Source organism: Falco rusticolus, chromosome 1 (assembly GCF_015220075.1).
Source record: "Falco rusticolus isolate bFalRus1 chromosome 1, bFalRus1.pri, whole genome shotgun sequence".
Taxonomy (NCBI): domain Eukaryota; kingdom Metazoa; phylum Chordata; class Aves; order Falconiformes; family Falconidae; genus Falco; species Falco rusticolus.
Genome location: NC_051187.1, coordinates 15018739 through 15036978, shown reverse-complemented (window position 1 = coordinate 15036978; position 18240 = coordinate 15018739). Strand labels below are relative to the sequence as shown.

Sequence of the window (18240 nt, the reverse complement as noted above, 5' to 3'; positions counted from 1 at the left end):
TGAGAAAGAAACGGTATGCGATAGGAAACTGAAATAAGTAACAGCCTGAAATCAGAAATTTAATATGCATGTGCAACTTATTTTATGTGGTGTCTTGTACAAATTGTGTCATAGAGTTACTTTACTAACTTAATTACAGCATTAACAAACAGTCTGCTAATTTCTATAGCATACACACGCCTCCTCAGTCCTGGCATATATGAAACCATTATAACACGCAAAATAAACTTAGAACTAAGAAAGAGAAAACAAGATGATTTATTTCCTCAATGATTGTATAACTTAGACACAAAAGCTTAAGTATACCTTATCAAGTCAGCACCACCCAGTGACCCCCCCAGACAGTTGTCTTTGATCAATATTATTGTTTTGGAAACACATTACAGGTTTCTCCAGAACTCAAGTCACTAAATAGCCTCCCTTTTCAAATGAAAGAGGAACAATGAAACCATTAAGAAACAAAGATCTTACCCATGGATCTTCCTATCTTTCTCCACATTATTATTGATATCCTTCTCTTCAGAGGACTCATTCTTAGCAGCACGAGCTTTGAACACAAACTGCCATGGGCACAACATTTTGTATGCTTTGTTTATAATTTCAGTTCACAGTGCTGAAATCTTGTTTTATGTGATGTGGGAACAGTTCTGAGGAGGCGAAAAAACCGACATGGTCAGTGTTTAAACCAAGAAGGTAACTCCCTTTAAAATTATTCAGAAACTCACCAGACTAACTGATCTGATCTAATTAACATCCTGTTTTTAAAAATGAAAACTGCTTGACTTCTAATGATACTAGAACTAACAGTTCTCTTTGTCAGTGTAATGCTGCAGCCATGCCTTATTCTAAAAATACTGGCAAGAGAATTTCAAATGTTCCCCAGTTACATAAACCACCACTTGCATCTAAGAAAGTCACATGCTTGCTTTACTTCAATAAAAAACACACACTGACACTTGTTTGTTTGTTTTGGTTGGTTGGTTGAAGTTATGTGGTTTTCAAAACTTTGTTAACAGTTATTATATGTCCTGTTAATTCACATCGCTATATGTTAGCTAGGAAAAGCGATGTAAAATGCTGCTGTGTTACTCACATAGTAAAGGAAAAAAAACCACAACCAAACTGGGCTGTAAACTAACCAAAACATTTTGCAATGTATTCATCTGCTGGAGACAAATGGTATTTTGAGAGCCTGAATTCTGTATTTTGTAAGATATATATACATAAGACATATTTGTACGTAACGTATATCATTTATATAAGAATGTATAAAGTTTAATGTTATTCATTTTAGCAAACACTTTTGCTAATCTCTGATCCAAAAATGGATTTTTGCACTAGGGTAGGTGTGACAGAAGCACAAACTAGTAAAATGCTAGGCAAAGCAGAATTAGTCTCAGCGTTTGAATCTGATTTGTAACAGAAATAAAACTGATGTTTTCAAAAAATTAAAGAAAATATACATTGCTACATAATCCCGATGAAAATTATGTATTATTTTGTTATGTATACTACTAATTACATATACTGTGTATGTATATATACAAATTTATATTGCTGGGCTCCCAAGTGGCTGTCCACTGTAAAATCACAAAAGAAAAGAAATCCATTCAACTACCTGTGCAGAAACTGTAAGGTGTTAGGACCTGTCTGTTACTCCCACTAGAAGAAACAGTGTGTAATAAGCATTTCTCTACAGGTAAAAAATAGGAACAAATCTAAATTACTATTCTGCAATAAAAAACGCTGCAGTGTGCCTATACACTTTTGTAATACAGGAGGGAAAAAAGATAGAAGGAAAGGATAGGGAGGGAGGAAGAGAGAAAGAAAGAAAGAAAGAAAAAGAGAAAGAAAAAAATGAAAAAAAAACCCAGACAAAGACAAAAGAAAAGAAGAAGAAAAGAGAAGAAAAAAAGAGAAAGAAAAAGAAAAAAAAGAGAATAGACATTTTCCCTTCACTGGCATTCAGAGTAAGAACTTGCTTAATTTTCATGTTTTCCACAACAGGGTTCTTTAAATAACATTTACAGTATTACCTCTTACATGCACAAACCTTTAAATCAGCAGAAAGAGGAATAGTTTTCACAGCAGCAGGACAGTTCGGAAACAGCAGGAGACTGATTACAACGCTTCACTGCTAATATGGGGGAAAAAAACAAAACAGTTTGCCATATAGTTACTTGCAAGCTGCAGTAAATGAATGGAAACAGAACACGTACACAGTGCCAACTTACCGTGCTTTTGAGAGAAGTTTTTCCAAACCTGCCAGGAGACGGTCTTATCTGTCAAAATTTCTTTCCGTTAATCTCTCCTGCTCTGTAACCCTCCTGTAAGGCAAAAGCATTTTATACCCCAGGATCATGTGGGCAAAACAGCAGACTTAGGCTACATATGGATAGCAGACAAAAGGGGAATCCCAAAATGTCTCTATTTTCTTTCAGAACTGGAGGGTGGGTAGCTGACGTGCTGCCACAGCATTACATAATGTGTGTGACAGGAGGCAGAGAGGTGGCCAGTCACCATGCAAGCATCTCCTCTTTCCTGCACAGTGTGCTGTAACCTCATCACCGAGCACACGTAGAAGCTGAGGATGGTGTATCACACTGAACAGTTTTTGCAACCTCACAGGCAGTGTTACAATAAAAAAATTAAAAATCCTGAAAGACCTCTAAGAGATTTTATCACTGCATGGCCATTCTCCTATACATTAAACTAGCAGCTGTAGAAAGAGAGCAACTTATTTTACAGAACCATAGAGCTTTAGGATATGGACCAGTAAAGCATATAAACAGGTAATTACAACTAAGGACAAGTATTTTAAGTTTAACAAATATATTACTTCTTTATTTTTGATCAAGTTTTAAAGGATCTTTCTCACCAGAGTATTTATAGTCTTTCTTCCTCTCCAGAGCTCCCTATTCATTGTCTGTTGCTGACTGTAAGGTTTGTCCCTTTGTGCTTTTCTGACATAATTCAAAATCTGAAAGGAAACTGCAGCTCCCTGAGGTATGAGCTATTCACACCATGTTGTGTGTGTGAATGCCAGGACACCTAGACAACGATGAAGATAGGATTCTTAAGCTGATTTTCAATTTTAGTCAACACGTGGACATTCACATATTACAAAACCAGGTTTCTACCTATGGTCTGAAAGCCACAAGCAATCCCAGAGCCAACGGCTGCATGCAGTACAGAGAGCTGCCAGGCAACTGCAGACTCAGAAACGCTGTGGTGTGTCAGTATGCTCCCAAGGATTTTGGCCCCAGTTATTCATTCATTGATATTACGTATGACTAATTTAAGGAAACTTTTTAGAACTGCTTTCAAATTAAAGACAGTTTTTAAATTTGCTGACTAATACAAGGTGAAAATCATTACAATGATAACTAGAGAAAGAGGTGTCGATCAAAGATTACAGAAATAGTGCACAAACCCACAAGAGAAACAAGGAAACACACATTCTCTTTTCATCTATCACATTTTTTTTTTTACTGGACAAGCTTGGGCAAGGCATTTTCTTCTTTCTGTGTCTAGTTTTTCTATTTAAAAATGAACATTAAGCACTTGTGTAAGCAATCCTAGAGGTAAACAGAGTTATGTGTGCATGTGTTCGTGCATGCACACACCTATATAGATACCATCCAGGGTTGCTAAAGATTAATTTCCAGAAAAATAGGCCCAAGTTTTCTGTAGTTTGAGCATTCATCTGCTTGACTGTATCAAGTCCATGCTTCTTTGCATTCGCTGAGTGTTCAGGATTTTTTTTCCCCCACAATACCCTTCCCTCTCAGCAGAATTATCACTTGACATCCCTTTATTTACAATATTCCAGACATCTAATCAGCAGGCAGAAATAATGTGTGACCCAATGCCATGTCATGAATTTCTACCTTGCTTCTAATCCACGACAGCACTTCCCAAACCATATACCAGTTGTAATTGCTTGAGTTTGAATACAACTCTGTCTGTCTCAAAGGTCAAATGAAAGGTACCTGGACTGATAGAGTTCAAAGACAAGGTTGTACTCTTCTTTGAATTCGCTGTTTTGTCAGGGTTTAAAAATTCTGTTTACATCCTCCCCTTTCTTATTAAATCTGACCTCTCTTTTCTACAGAACATGAGGAATCTTAGTGTCTAATACTGTAAAAAACAATGTATCGTAGTAGGAGTAAGTGAATTGCTAAGCTTTTATTATTCAGCCTCCTTATTTATACGGTGCAGGATAAGAGCTTTTTAACAGTTATAGGTGACCTACTTCTGTTGGTCTTATTTTTCAGTGCTTGCTAATTTCATGTGGGTATGTTTCAGAGTCATTGTCATTAAAGCTCTTCTGAGGAGAGTATGGTGAAAATGTTCTGCACTGAAGGATGGAGATAGAAACAGTGTTTCTAGAATTCCACAATAATATAGACTAGAAATTTCCACTTTGTCACCTTCTACTTTAAATGCCTGAGACATGGAAAAGGAAGTTGGTAACTTCTACAAAAATACAAGACTTCAACTTTATCAATTTGCTACATTCAATTTAGAAGGTCGAAAAAGATGTGAAAATAATTCTTAGGACACTTATGACATTCCACCCTTAAACAGAAAAAAACCCAACTGGTCCATGGAAGCCAACTCCCAGGCACTGGTATGTCTTTAAATGAAGATTTACACAAGGAAACAATAGAGCTTCTCACCAGTTCTTCCTGCCTTTTTGCTCTGGAACCTCAATAGATTCACTGATTTTATTGGAGGCTTCTGGTAGTTTCTGACAGAGGTAGATATAATTAATAACTACTGTTAAAAAAGGTGTTCCCAAATATCTCCTCACACTGACTACTGTTAATCATAATCTTTTACACTGGTTTGGGTTTTGATTTCCCTAAGAAAATTTGTTTGCATATTCCCTCAGACTCTGCAAGATAGCAAAATTGTTGCTTTAGTTTGATTGATTACTGTAGCTTGAAGAATTTTAATGTATTTACAATTAACTGGAGCATCTTGCTCACTGGCTTGTTCATTATTTTGAAGTGTTCTTTGTAAAGCAGGGATAGCAACTTTCTATCAAAAACAAATTCAAAGGCTCAGGTCTAGGCACTTGAAAAGATGCAAATACAAGTAGGATCCCAAGTCTATGTCTAGACTCCTTTTTAGTTTCTACAGGTTTAAGGTATATTAAAATCAGCAGTTTAGGGTAAGAAATGTAATGTTTCATTTTTCATCTCATGATCTAGGCAGTGTAAGATTGAATGAGAGATAATGACAGAGCAGAGTGGAAAGTTTCACGATGTGAACATTTGAGGGTGAAAATGAAAGTTAAGGAGAACGTTAAATTAACAGTGCTGTGCCAGTAAACCCATCCCTTCCTGCCTGCGAGTTGTAATTTAGGCCAATTCAGAAATGCAGTAATAACAAAATCCCCTCAACAGCCACCCTTCTCAGAATTCCCATGTGTGCATGTTACAAACATCAACAAGGAACTGAAGGAGGGACAAAGCAATCAGACAACCAATAACCAGACTTTGTGCCTGGATGCACGTTGTCTCAAGCAGAAGTGATGTCAACTGCATACTGACTCACTCATGCAATGCTCAGCCACAGCTGCAGCAGCCTCGCAGATTAAAGCAAAAAAAAGTAGTAAAATAGCAATAGGCAGTTGACTGGACATAAAACCCAGTGTCCTGCATGCACCTCATGTGGCTGTCTGCTGGGCTGCGTGCCCTATGCTCCTTGATGTAATTTCATTATTTTTAGCCAATTGAAGATGTCATTGTCTGGAGCCTAAGGAAAAGCTGGCATGTGGATAGGGAAAACATATAGAACAGTGTTTGTTTTCTCTGGGCCTGCAATTGATGCTTGTCACAGCAGAATGTAAAGAAAGATGACCTTACGATTACCATGTGCATAAAGATTTTTTTGCTTAAGAAATAACAGTGAACTACAGAATTGCAAATGTGTTCCCATTTAGTAAAAGCATGGTCTGAGTAAGAAACTCCAATTTATGTAACAGAGTGCTGGTTGATGTCAGCAGGATTCAGAATTTCTAATCAAGGTCAGACAATGCAAGAGATTTAATACTGGTTTTCAAAAAACAATCTGTAGATTTCTGGGTTGAAACAAACAAAAAGAATACTGAAGCGTAAAAGTAACTGAAGTTCTGAATTTTTTTTAAAAACCTTGAACAAAAGGGAAGAGAAGCTAAAACTCGGCCTAAGAAATCACGAGGACCATTTTAATATGGTGTAGCTGCATTCTGCAATTCAGTGTTGTTTTTCACCAGAATATATTAAAATATCATACACAAAATTTTGATCTCACAGCACAGTTCCTAACCACAATGTGAAGGAACATACAGCAAATTGTGGTATTATTTCTCATGGAAATATGCTAGAGATATCATTTAAGAAATGCACTTCTATAGAAACTGCTTCAAAAACTGTGAAGCTGAGTAGAGAATGCTATGGTTCTGGAGGTTGATTTAGCCACTCCATGAAATCCTTGAGAAGGGCTCTAAGTCTCTTATCATGGAGGGTGGATCATGTTCTTCACCTTAACAGGACTTGAAAACTTACCTGCAATTCACATCAATAAAGTCAGTTTGGGCAATGATGAAGGCTCTTAATCCAGTGTTCCATCACTGATTTCTGAAGATTGTTTCTTACCTTTTATTTAAATTTCACATGATTACATTAGATTCAGTGTAATTACAAAATACAGTCCATGCTTTGCATGAGATATGAACAGAGACTTTTTCTTCAGAGTTTAATGAGCTGTGAAAAAGGTTATTATTAGGTCTATTGGGAAGTTCACCAAAATCCCCAGAGCCTGAAGTCTGCAATTAATGCAGTCTATTTCTGCCATATTCTGTTTCAGAAGCACATAGACACAATATTAAGATAACAAAAATCACATTTTTGCTTACTAAAATGGGTAATAAACACTCAGGATAACCTTAGATGCAAAGAGAAGTAACAGCACTCCATCCTGGATCAAGGAAGTAAAAAGTTATATCATTAACGATCTTACCTGGTTCAGGAAATAATCAGAAAACACACTTTCAAGTCCCTTCCCCCTTCCTCCCCCCGGCCCAGTATAATCTTTTAATTATCATTCCCTTGGTTACTGTAGACTCACTGTGAGCAGAGGCAATGACAATGTTCACAGCAATTTCTTTTTCTCTTTTCTTTGGGGACTGTGCCAAAGTCTTTAACTCTGGAGCTCTGACCAACTAAAAAGCGTGTTTTCTCTGCTAAAGCATCACTAATCCTCCTGTCAGCCTTTCCTACAAAACCTCTGATGTGCACAACTGTAAAACTTTCCTTGTCCTCCTGTACTGGACCCAGAGACTGTGTTTCTTATTTTTCTCGATTTCTCTCACCCTACTTACCTCCATATACGAGGGCCTTCCTGACTGGCATGTGAATACTATAAGCTGCTGTGCATGGCTTTGAGAAAACACTGACCATCATTTCTTTGACTTGGCCCAATGGAAATTGATCTTAGGCACAAGTTCAGACACTGGTTGAATTTCATTCCTCAAGCAAGCATCTGCATTCACTGTAGTATTGCATCCCAGTCTAAAAATTCCGCCTCTGAAGAACATGGGCTGATTGTGATACCCAGAGAAGGATGGATCATCATCCAGTTCTGTATTTCCTCACTGAGGGACAATCATGAAGCTGAATTTGAAGGGGGGGAAAATAAGTAGAAGAGCATACTCATAAATAATTTTGCCTGCTTTCTTATTTATGCCATTAAACCACATGCTTTCTTTATGAAGCAATTGTGAGCAATTTCCTTCCATAAATGTGATGTTGGTTGGCTGAAAAACACTAAAATGAATCCACAAGACATCACTAACTTGTTATCAAAAGAGAGAGCACCCTCCTGCTGCTCTCATTGTATGTTTGTTTGCAGCAGCTGTGACTGCTGGAGCAGTTGATCTGCTTAACATTGAGAAAGAATCACTAGGCATCTTGGTCATTTGCTGAAAAAAAAAAAAATAAAATCTAAAAATGGCTTCACTAAGCAGTTCATACCAGACAAAAAGGAACTATTTCAAGCTATTTGATCTGCATATTTAGCATGTCTTTCTTTCTATCAAGTCATACTTCTACCCAAATCTCTGGAATTTTTCTTGCCCTAATTGACTTCTTTCTAAACAACCAGTAGGGATCTTCTCTCAAAAACTGTCTACTATTTTTATGTTAATACTGTCCCAGCCTGCTTATCTGTTTGATAAGAAAAGGGATTAAATGTATGGACAGATCAAGAAGGAAACAGCCACAGGAACATTTTCCACATCTAGAAATGCTAAATCTCATTCTGCTGACCACAGTACTGATCAGCCTATTGCACCCACCCTGACTGTGGTTTTGCACTTTGCTAGGGCCACAAATAACCCATCTCTAATTAAGCAATATTGTGGGAAAGCGTCAGATATTGAAATAGATGTATGAGACCAGCTCTGCATAGCCTCATTTTTTAGTAGTCAACCATCAGTCCTCACAGATTGCCTGTGCAAAGCAAACCACTCCTTTCTGTAACCGTGCATACTTCTTTGGGTCAGCCTAGTTTGAAAGACTTAAATTTATCAGAAGTATTTTAAGAATTTCTTAGTTTTCTTAGTGTAACAGTTTACCATGAACCCTGATATAACCTCCACATAAAGCCTGACAGAGAGAGGCATACTCATTACATAAGCATCTCAAATATGACAGTTGAATGACAACAACAAAAAACCAACCAAACAAAAAACCATCTATTCTACCACTTTCTGGAATGGAAGATTTTCTTTGGCTCTCTGGATCCAGCTATACTTACCAATATTTATTAGCACTAAGAGACAGTCTGAAAAGTTTGATAGAAACTGGTATATTTGATTTTGGAAAAAGAGACGGGGATGTTTTATACAGCTTCTAGTATAAAAGTTTTAGTCCATGTGGAATCTATCCTTTTTTCCTGATTAGAATTCATAACAAAGTCTTCCAGCCTCAGTCCTTCAGCAAATAGTGCTCCCTCCCACTACTACCTCCAACAAAAGTACACCTAGTTAGTGAGTTCATTTCCCCTCTCATCAGTCCCTCACCTCTAAACACAGTACATGAGATCTTTCTACTAGGAAGTGAAAGTAACTTGCAATCCTTAACTACAAGATTTCTCTCCATTCCTTTGATTTTTTTTTATTGAAACATACAGCACTGTTCAAACAATTTCAATAAAAGTCAAGTGCTCATCTTTATTGCTGACTTATAAGCTTCTAACTTTTCCTTTATACCAGCCTTTATAGACTTTTAAATTTTTTAAAAAATTTTTTCTGTGCATGCTCAAGCATCAAACTCTGGTCAGCATAACTTAGCCTACACAAAATCATACTATGTTCAGCTGCTTTTTATTGTTTTCTGGACAGACAGGGATTTTCTCAGGCAATTTTATGACTCTACTTTATTTTCATGCACCCTTTACCTGCTTAAGCTGTTTTGAATGACTTATTGAAAAACGCTACATTTAGGCCAGTCTTGCCTAACCATGCACAGCTTTCAACATCTGTGAAAATTACATCACATTTTCAAAACTTTCAGTAAGTGTGAAATCACCTTCCCCCTGTTAGTGTTAGGAAAAAAAGCTAGTGCTAGAGGATTTGTGGTAATGAACTTACAACTCCTTTACTAGCAACTATCTACCTTCCCTTACAAAACCCGACAATTTCTAATATACATTCTTCAGCATCTTCAGAGTATTTTTAGTCAGTTTTCATTGATTTTGAGCTCCAAGTCTAGCTAAATACTTACACATTGAAATATGGACAATTTACCTTGTTAGTCTCTGTTGAGTATATACCAGAAAGCAAGCTTCTGCTGATCTGCTGCCAGTTCCAATTCAAGAAGTAAATCTTTGGACTAATTAAGGAAGTTTTGTTGCTTATCACAAATCTAAATAAAGAATTCAGTCTGAATGTATCTTCTCACTACATCTTCTATGGGTTTTTAAAACTTGTTTGTTAATCATCCAATGATCATATAAACTGGAGAAACATTCATCCTAAATTGTCAGTCAGCAGGAGGCAAGCAGTCTTTAACTTCCAAACTCCTATTCAGGCTGCTGTTAAACATGATGCTTACTTTGCATCCTTGAAGCTTTTCTATTTGTTACACATAACAGGAATGGTTTAGAAATATGTTCACACATATTCTGACTAATTCTCCACCACCGAATAAAACCACCATTTCGTCATTTGGAACTGCCTAGCAAGCAAAACCAACGTGTAAGCAAACTTCAAGCAGTTGCTGAAATATGGTACACTGAATAGTGCTTGGCTTTATGGAATGTTCCTCAAACTTAACTCCCATAAATGAAATAAAGTCAGTAAAGAAACTTACATCATGCATAAGGTTATAACCTAAAGGAGATTGCAGGTTGGAAGGGACCTTAGCATTTCTGCTAGTCCCACCTCCTGCTCAAAGCAGGGTCAGGTATGAGGTCAGACCAGGCTGCTCAGAGCATAATCCAGGCTAGTCTTGGACTTCTAAGGAAGGAGACTGCACAACATATCTGTGCAACCTACTCTACTGCTAGACTGTCCTCACGGGGAGAAATAGTCTCCTTACACTCAGTCTGGGCTTCTCTTTTCAACTTCTTGCCCATTGCTTCTCAACTTCCCACCATGCACCACTGTGAAGAGCCTGGCTCCATCTCCTTAATGTCCTCTTTAAAGTCACTGAAAGGCTGCGATTAAGTCCCCTGGGGTCTTCTCCTCTCCACATGGAACAAGCCCAGTTGCTTCAGCCTCTTCTCATGACACATGTGCCACAGCCTCAACCATCATGATGGTCCTCTACCAAACTCACTCTTTTTGTATGGGAAGGCCCAAACTGGACAGTCCTCTAATCGCACTGCTTTTCCTACCTCACTTTCTACAGGAATTCCAGGCTAGGGACATATTTAGCTTGTTTTTCACTTGACAAGCAAACATACTAATTATTTACACTACTCTTGACCACAGAGAGAGATTAGCCTTTGAAGCTGCATTTGGAAGGAGGAACACCACCTGAGAGTTTGAAAAGTCACTTATTAAAAATAAAAAATAACAGAGATGTGGAAGAACATGTGTTGATATACAGTAAAATCAGATTCTAGAAAATGATGGATGGCTTTATGAAGTGGGTTAAGTCATAGGGTTTAATCTATAATTATGTAATATATATTATACAATTTATTATATATAAAATGTATAATAATAATTAAAAAATAACTCCTAGTACAAACATCAAAGGATTGTTACAGATTAATTAGCAGGTGCTATTAATACCTATAACAATTTTTGTCCTTATTCCCAAAAGGATAAGACACAAAATAATCACTTCATGCAGTTTAAATTTTCATCTAACTATGGCAGTAAGGGGCTACTTGGACCACAGCCACTAAACCAAAGGGAGCTGACATAGACTGTGTGCTTCACTGTTAAGTGACAGAAATTGTAAGATTTTTGGTCATAAGCATGTTTCTACCTCATCTTGTTTTTATGATGATTAATTCTGGCTTAGTCATCCAAAACCTGGCAGAAAGTTATGTAAAAGGAAATTTTCTGTGACTACAACACTGTCTTAAGGTTAAAGTAGCTCAAGAGTGTGCTTTGACCAGCACAGGCTGAAACCCACTATGTTATTTCCTTCTTTCCTCTCATGTACTAGCTTCTAAGACTTAATTGCACCCTGAGGATTCTCCAAAAGAACAAATCGTTCATCTTACTAGGAAGACTTTTGGGAGGTCAATATTTCCTGTATTTACATGAAGCGTGAAGACCCTCATCCAATACAACATCTCTAATCCTGATTTCCTCCCATGTTTTTGCTTTTGAAATCCTATTTCTTTTCAATGGAAAGGAAATGTATGGAAGACAGATGACTGGCATCTTGAAATTACTTCCTAGTGACAAGACAAATTCTCACAGTTAACAATGCCTTGATTTCATAGAATGACCATATCAGGAAAGATGAATTCTCATGTACGTAATGATATACCCACAGTTTCTGCCCACACAACATCTGATAGCTCTAGATAGAGAGCTAAGAGATGACGCTCGTGCATGCTTTTGGTAGGTTTTTGTATTAAGTTCCTCATCTCAGATGAGCTCCTATTGTTAGATGATTATTTTGCAAAACATGCATCACCCCAACTCTAATTTGCAGAAGTGAATGCACCATGGAGAACAAGTGATCATTTTCAGAGGGGTATTCTAGGTCAGTGTTTATACACACAAACACTGTATATACTTTATATTATATATATATACTGAGCACAGTATAAACTAATGATCAGCAATTCATCAACTCATTTTTATCAATATTAAAACCTGTGGTCTATTTAAAGTTGAAAACAAGAAAAAGGGAATGTAGTTCTTCAGCACAGAAGACAGCAGCATGACTTTCAATGTTTACTTTTCCAAAAGAGTATATGAGCATGGGAAATGAAAGCAACTAATTAGTGGTTGAAGAAACTTCAGAATGCTCTTTATGCCTTGACTGTATGCAGCAGTTCTAACTAGAAGTAATGCCTTTGCTTTCAGTCTCCAAGCTGACTTGAAAGCCAATACATCAACACCAGACTCACCTCTTGAACTTAGCCCGTACTGCAGAGACTATATTTTGTAAAACTGGAAAAGCAAAACTGTTTCACTTTTAATTCCAGTAAATGTTATTAAGCATCATACATTTCTCTAAGTATTCAGGGTAGTGAAAAATGGTGTAAGACAGCGAATGCTCACTGAAGTACACAGGAATCTTTCCCTTTGATTTTGGTGGCTTTGAACCCATGAACAGCATGAGAAATAAACATCCCATTAAGCAATTATCTGAAATGTCTTTGTTCTTATAGACCAAGACAGAATTTGATAGATCATAAAAGCAAGATTTGTGTCTCCCAGCTTTTTTTTTTTCCTAACAAACAGTACCTATGAATCCCAGAGGTTCTTAGTGTTATAGAGTTCTACAGAACAAAGTTATATAATTATGATCTGTGATTTCTTGCAGATACTTGTAAAATTAGTACAATAAAGTCAGCTGATTACAGGTTCAGTGTGGTATCTAACCTGTACCTTTCAAAGTATCTTTGTTAGATGAAAGTGTTTATGATTCTGTTCCTCTCCGTCAGACATGATTTCATTCAAGCTATTTTATGCTAAATACCACTCATACTGTGGTATGTACATTCTTTGTATTATTACATTAGCTATAAACCCTGCAACCTTTGCTTATGAATAAGCTTTGAGGATAATGAACAAGTTATAGAGGGCAGGGATTGGCTCTTCATCTCTTAAGTTTCATCACTAGAAGCATTTTCACTGCATTTAATCAATTAGAAATTACCAGACTTGGGATAGTGTAACTGTGAAATCCTATAAGCTGTATTATGTCAGTTGGGAGCAGAATTTGAGATCTCTATTTTTAAACTATGCTTCTGAAATAACTGTAAAATTAACATTACCACTTTAGTATCTTCCTAGTTCAAAGTCATGCTGGTAGGGGAATAACCATTTTACTGCTACTTGCCAGCAGAGTCTCAACCTGTCAGAGAGGTGCTCTGCACACTGAAATCATCAGGCTAAAGGAAGATAGTGAGCACAACACTGGGAGCGGAAGCAAATGAGTATGTGAAGAGAATCAGGTGTGTTAAGAGCTCTCACTGGTTCTTAAAAAAAAAAAAAGCAGTATTGAGATTGACTATAAGTTATTGTTTACTCATCTTGACCATGACAACCCAATTGTTAATAGCAGTTACATATATGCATCACTATGCAGACAGTGAACTAGAGACCCTTCCACGTAATCCAAATGGACAAGGCAGAATATGAAATAGCAGTCCAGAGAAGTGATCTTATTTTCCTGAGGATATATGGCACCACCACGAAGTATGTAAGACTATCACCAAGCATAACTTTTAAGGTCTCCCAAGTAAGGCACCTAAAAAGCAATCTGAGAACTACTTTTGAAAATCTTGGCCATAGAGCTGCAACTCAGCATGAGATAGTTCCAGCTAAGAGAGGACAAAGTCTTCAGAGCTCTTTGGGGAGAGGTCTCCAAGACTCAAAAGGTGTCTGCATTCCATACTGTAAACAGTGGCTAAACACACCATTTTGTGACCTATAAGAAGAGGAGGAAAAAACAGAAAGAGAAAGCAGCTCTTGCAGTTGCACAATTGTGGAAAATGAAATAATCTATTTTGGGGCATGAGAAGTCATTCCTCAGATTGATGAGTATCAGGGAGGTGTCTCCAGCAAACACAGCCTTTGCCTGTGTCTGCCATCATGACATAACATTTTCCAGACTAACTTCTGTTTGACATTTGTTTTGAAACACAGTTTTCCTTGTTCCTTGTTTCATACCACCTCAGATACAGCTGACTTTCTGTAGATGAGGCGACTACTGAGAAAGATAAAGTAAGACTGAGAAAATCCCAGATCCTGTGTGACATTACCTAACACAGAACAGAGTCAACCTAATCAGTTGCAAGAATTTGTCAATTTTGTATCTTTTAAAATCCATTCTGTAGAATGGCAGGAAATACTAATCAAAACACCAGCACTTTTAAACTTCTTTCAAAAAGGATACTAAAGACTGTGCAAAAAATAAGCTGTAATAATAAAAGAACATACAGTACACTAGTTTTTCAACAGATGAAGCTGAACACCAGCAGAAGGAAATGCACAGGTAATGAAGCAGTTCAATCTAATTTTGCAGGGCAGCAGCTGAAAGAAAGTATTTTATATGACATAGTGAAGCACTCAAACAAAGCTGTCTCAGAATTTAGTGATTAAAGAAAAAAAAAAAAAAAATCAAGTTAATCCTTTTCAAAGTGAATTAATGCAGACTATGAAGGCAGATTCTTCTGAAGGAAAAGGCAGACAGGTCAATAGTTAACAGAATGGGAAGTTAACTTCTTAGGCTTCTCAGTTCATAGGTAAGGACAATAAACTGCCATTCCAGAAATGTAATTTTCATCACCTACTAGCTTACTTAAGGGAGTAATCTTGCACATTTAAGTGTGCAATGTCAGGAACCTCTTCTATCAGTGAAAAAATACAAACATTGTTAAGCTTTTAGCTGTAACAGATGCCTCTGCTTCTAAACTTTAAAAAACTATTTAAAATATCAAACAATTACGAGGGAAACAGAAAATATTCTTCAAAGAACAGCTGGGTCTTTTTAAAGTTAATATGTCTTCCCTGATTACTCAGAAGCTGAAAGGACTAGTGTATACTTCAGTTAACACTATTTCATAAAACCTGGCTCGACAGAAGTATAAGATAAATTAATCAAATAATACAAAAGTTGACAGATGTGCCAGCTGGCTGATGCTCAAGAAGAAATACATCACCTCTAAACAGTAGAAAAGACTGCAGTAAAGCAACTGACCAAGTGGGCAGCGCAGTACAGCGTCAAGCCATTTTCAGGTGTTACTGACTTGTTTTAGAAGACAGTTCTTGACAAAGAGACTACTCGCACATTTCAAATAAACATATGCTATTCTGGATAACAATGATGGACGCTACAATTTGGAGCATAAAGCTTTAAAGACTTGTTCTTACAGTTTAAGGTCAAGGGCTCTCATAATGAATGAATATTACGATATTGAATGTTTAAGACTCATAGCTGCTGTGCTGCCTGTTCGGTTTGCATCTTATCAGAGCTTTATATGAAAGCACAATTTGTAATACCAAGTTAAAAGCTATTCACAAATAAGAAACTGTTTCCCTTGAAAAAAGATCACAGTGAATATTATTTGATAATATATACTCAGAAATAGCGTGTATACTTATTCTTTATAGTACCACTGTAAAGATCATTTCCTTATGACATTTGAAAATGAGCCAAACACCATAGAAGAGATGTTTTTGTTTAACATCGAATTCTTAAGTTCACATGTCTATAAACAAAAAGCAATGCCTGTGATATAACAAGTGCTAAAGTGCTAAAGCTAAAGAATGATTTAAAGAATATTCAGTTATTGACAAATGACTCTAAGCAAAACCTGGCTTGGGGTGGAAGTATTCTATTCCATACCCACAGGGCTCAAATTACTTTGTGGCAAGAGTGAATTGAAATCAGTAACACTTGTGACTAAACTATGTGATCAGAAATATATACATCTCTAACCAAGTGAAGTGCAGAATACTATCCTGTATTTTAGATAAGCCACAAATTTATACCTTTGCCATGCCAAAACCTGCTATGAACAAAGGAGAAAAAAAATAAAGGAAAAAAGGAAAGATTTTCACTATGCAGAAACCTTCAACATGAGTCTCCAAGGCTCTAATAACAAAAGTAGACCCTTTGACATTTGCCTGTGGGCTTAACAGCCAGAACCTATATGCTAAAAAACCCATATTGACTAACCCACTGCCATTGTTCCAGTCTTTCTAGACATGGTACACTTCCACATTCATTACATACATATTATTTCCACACAATTTCAGCTTTATGTTCCCCATGTTGTATATACACATAGAAAATAAAAGCATAGCACCAAATTTGGTTCTGTTCTTAGACTGAGTTTTGGCAAGCCTGTAACCTGGAGCTAATGACCAAGAACTTTTTCCTAATTTTCCTTGGCTAAGATGTGATCTAAATAAAGCTGTTTCTCCATACTTCAAGAATTAAAAGCACGATCCCAACCTATTAAACAGAAGTCTCTCAGCTGTCTTTTCCTTGTTCTAATATTTGTCTTGCATAACAAGCCCTCTGTGAAACCCTCTCTCTAGCTTAACTGACGGAGTTGTCTGTACACAACCTTTGAACGGTTAACAGCACTCAACTCCTCTAATTGTAGAGGAGCACTTAGAAGTTACTGACTCAAGGTCAGCTGCAAATCTATTGTTTCCAGAATGTAGTTATTAGATTTGTGTAAACACAATGAAAACCCTCATGCTAATGAATGACCAGGTGATGCTATTCCACACCAAAAGTGATGCTGGCAACTGAATGCTTACTATAGGACTGCTTATCAGTGGGGCCTATGAAAACTTTGACATTACCTTCTGATGGGCCCTTAATCATCCAATTATTGCATATACCTATCAACAGTCCATTACTTACCAGAACTGACACGGGTTCCTCATTTCAGTAAAAAGAAACTAAACCCTATGAAGAGAATAGGCTTGTGCCTTTTTACTCATCTTCCTTTATTGTGTCAACAGTTTAATAAGCACTGTAAGCCTTTATTCTTTTAAACTTTGCAATAGTAATTACAGTATATAACACAGTTTCTTTTATCCCTTATTACTTAATTGGCACCCAACATCTTTAGTTTCAGAGATTCTGGATGACTGAATATGGAAAAACAAATGCACCAATCTAGTGTTATTTTCTTTGCCACTGCCATCAGAGAACCATGGAGGAGACTGGCCAAGGCAGTGTTCCCCTGTGAGAGGAATAAAGTTATGCCTGCAGCAGTGTAAGTTTCACCCACAGTGGGCCCTGTTAGAGCCACTGGAAGCTAATCCATAGCACAGCACCATTAGTACCTAGTGAAGTAATTGGTGGAACAGAGAACAGTTGTTCTGTCCCAGCAAGGCTGGATGGCAGAGAGTTGCTCAAAGGCAAACGCAGATACTAACAAAGAGAACTCAATTTACCATATAAACTCTCAGGTGAAACAGGTTAGTGAGTAGTAAGTGAGGGCAACTCCAGGATTAAATTACTTTTGAGTAGAAGTTTTCTGGATGACAATTTTGGTCAAAAGTATTGAAGTTCTGCCAAAATCCCTTTTCAGAGTTCACGTTCCCATCTGCATCTGGGCTAATGTAACATCTTTGGTCTCAAATTATGCTACTGAAGAACAGAATTCGTATAATGTCTTGAAAACATAAAAGCCTCAGCTACACAGCTGAATGACTCTTCAGCCCGGAGAAACATGTCTGCTTAGAAATTTGGGTTACCTTCACTATTACAAGGAAGTAAGTAGTTGTTTGCATCATGTCTCCCCACCACCAAGGAAATTACTTGTTCCATAACAGAGTAAATAAAGTTATCTTCATATTATATTTCCATTCTATTAAAAGGTTTGGTATTTTGAAAACCAGATTGTTTTTATATGTATAAAAAACCCCCTAACTACTCAGACATCACGCCCTACAACTGAATTACTACTGTCAAAATATTTAGTCATGATGTCTCCAGCCTCAGCAACCATGTTCTCCCTCTACACCCTACTAAGAACTGCATGCTGTACCGGTTTCCAAAATCTACAATTCACAGGTCC

At 37.0% G+C, this 18240-nt stretch overlaps 1 protein-coding gene across 4 annotated transcripts in view; it reads right to left on the bottom strand.

Moving 5' to 3' along the window:
- Positions 1 to 18240, bottom strand: part of NOS2 (nitric oxide synthase 2) — a 37546-nt gene that overhangs the window by 18036 nt on the left and 1270 nt on the right. Inside the window, exons 2-4 of one of the 4 annotated variants that reach the window (XM_037411571.1) lie at positions 2235 to 2327; positions 2054 to 2137; positions 472 to 647 (exon numbers count right to left, since the gene is read on the bottom strand). In XM_037411571.1, the coding sequence (XP_037267468.1) occupies positions 472 to 578 (107 nt within the window). In that variant the 5' untranslated portion in view covers positions 579 to 647; positions 2054 to 2137; positions 2235 to 2327. Of the gene's footprint in view, positions 1 to 471; positions 648 to 2043; positions 2138 to 2234; positions 18220 to 18240 lie in introns of those variants that run through there. The other 3 variants (XM_037411585.1, XM_037411567.1, XM_037411576.1) reach the window with 3 other exon arrangements.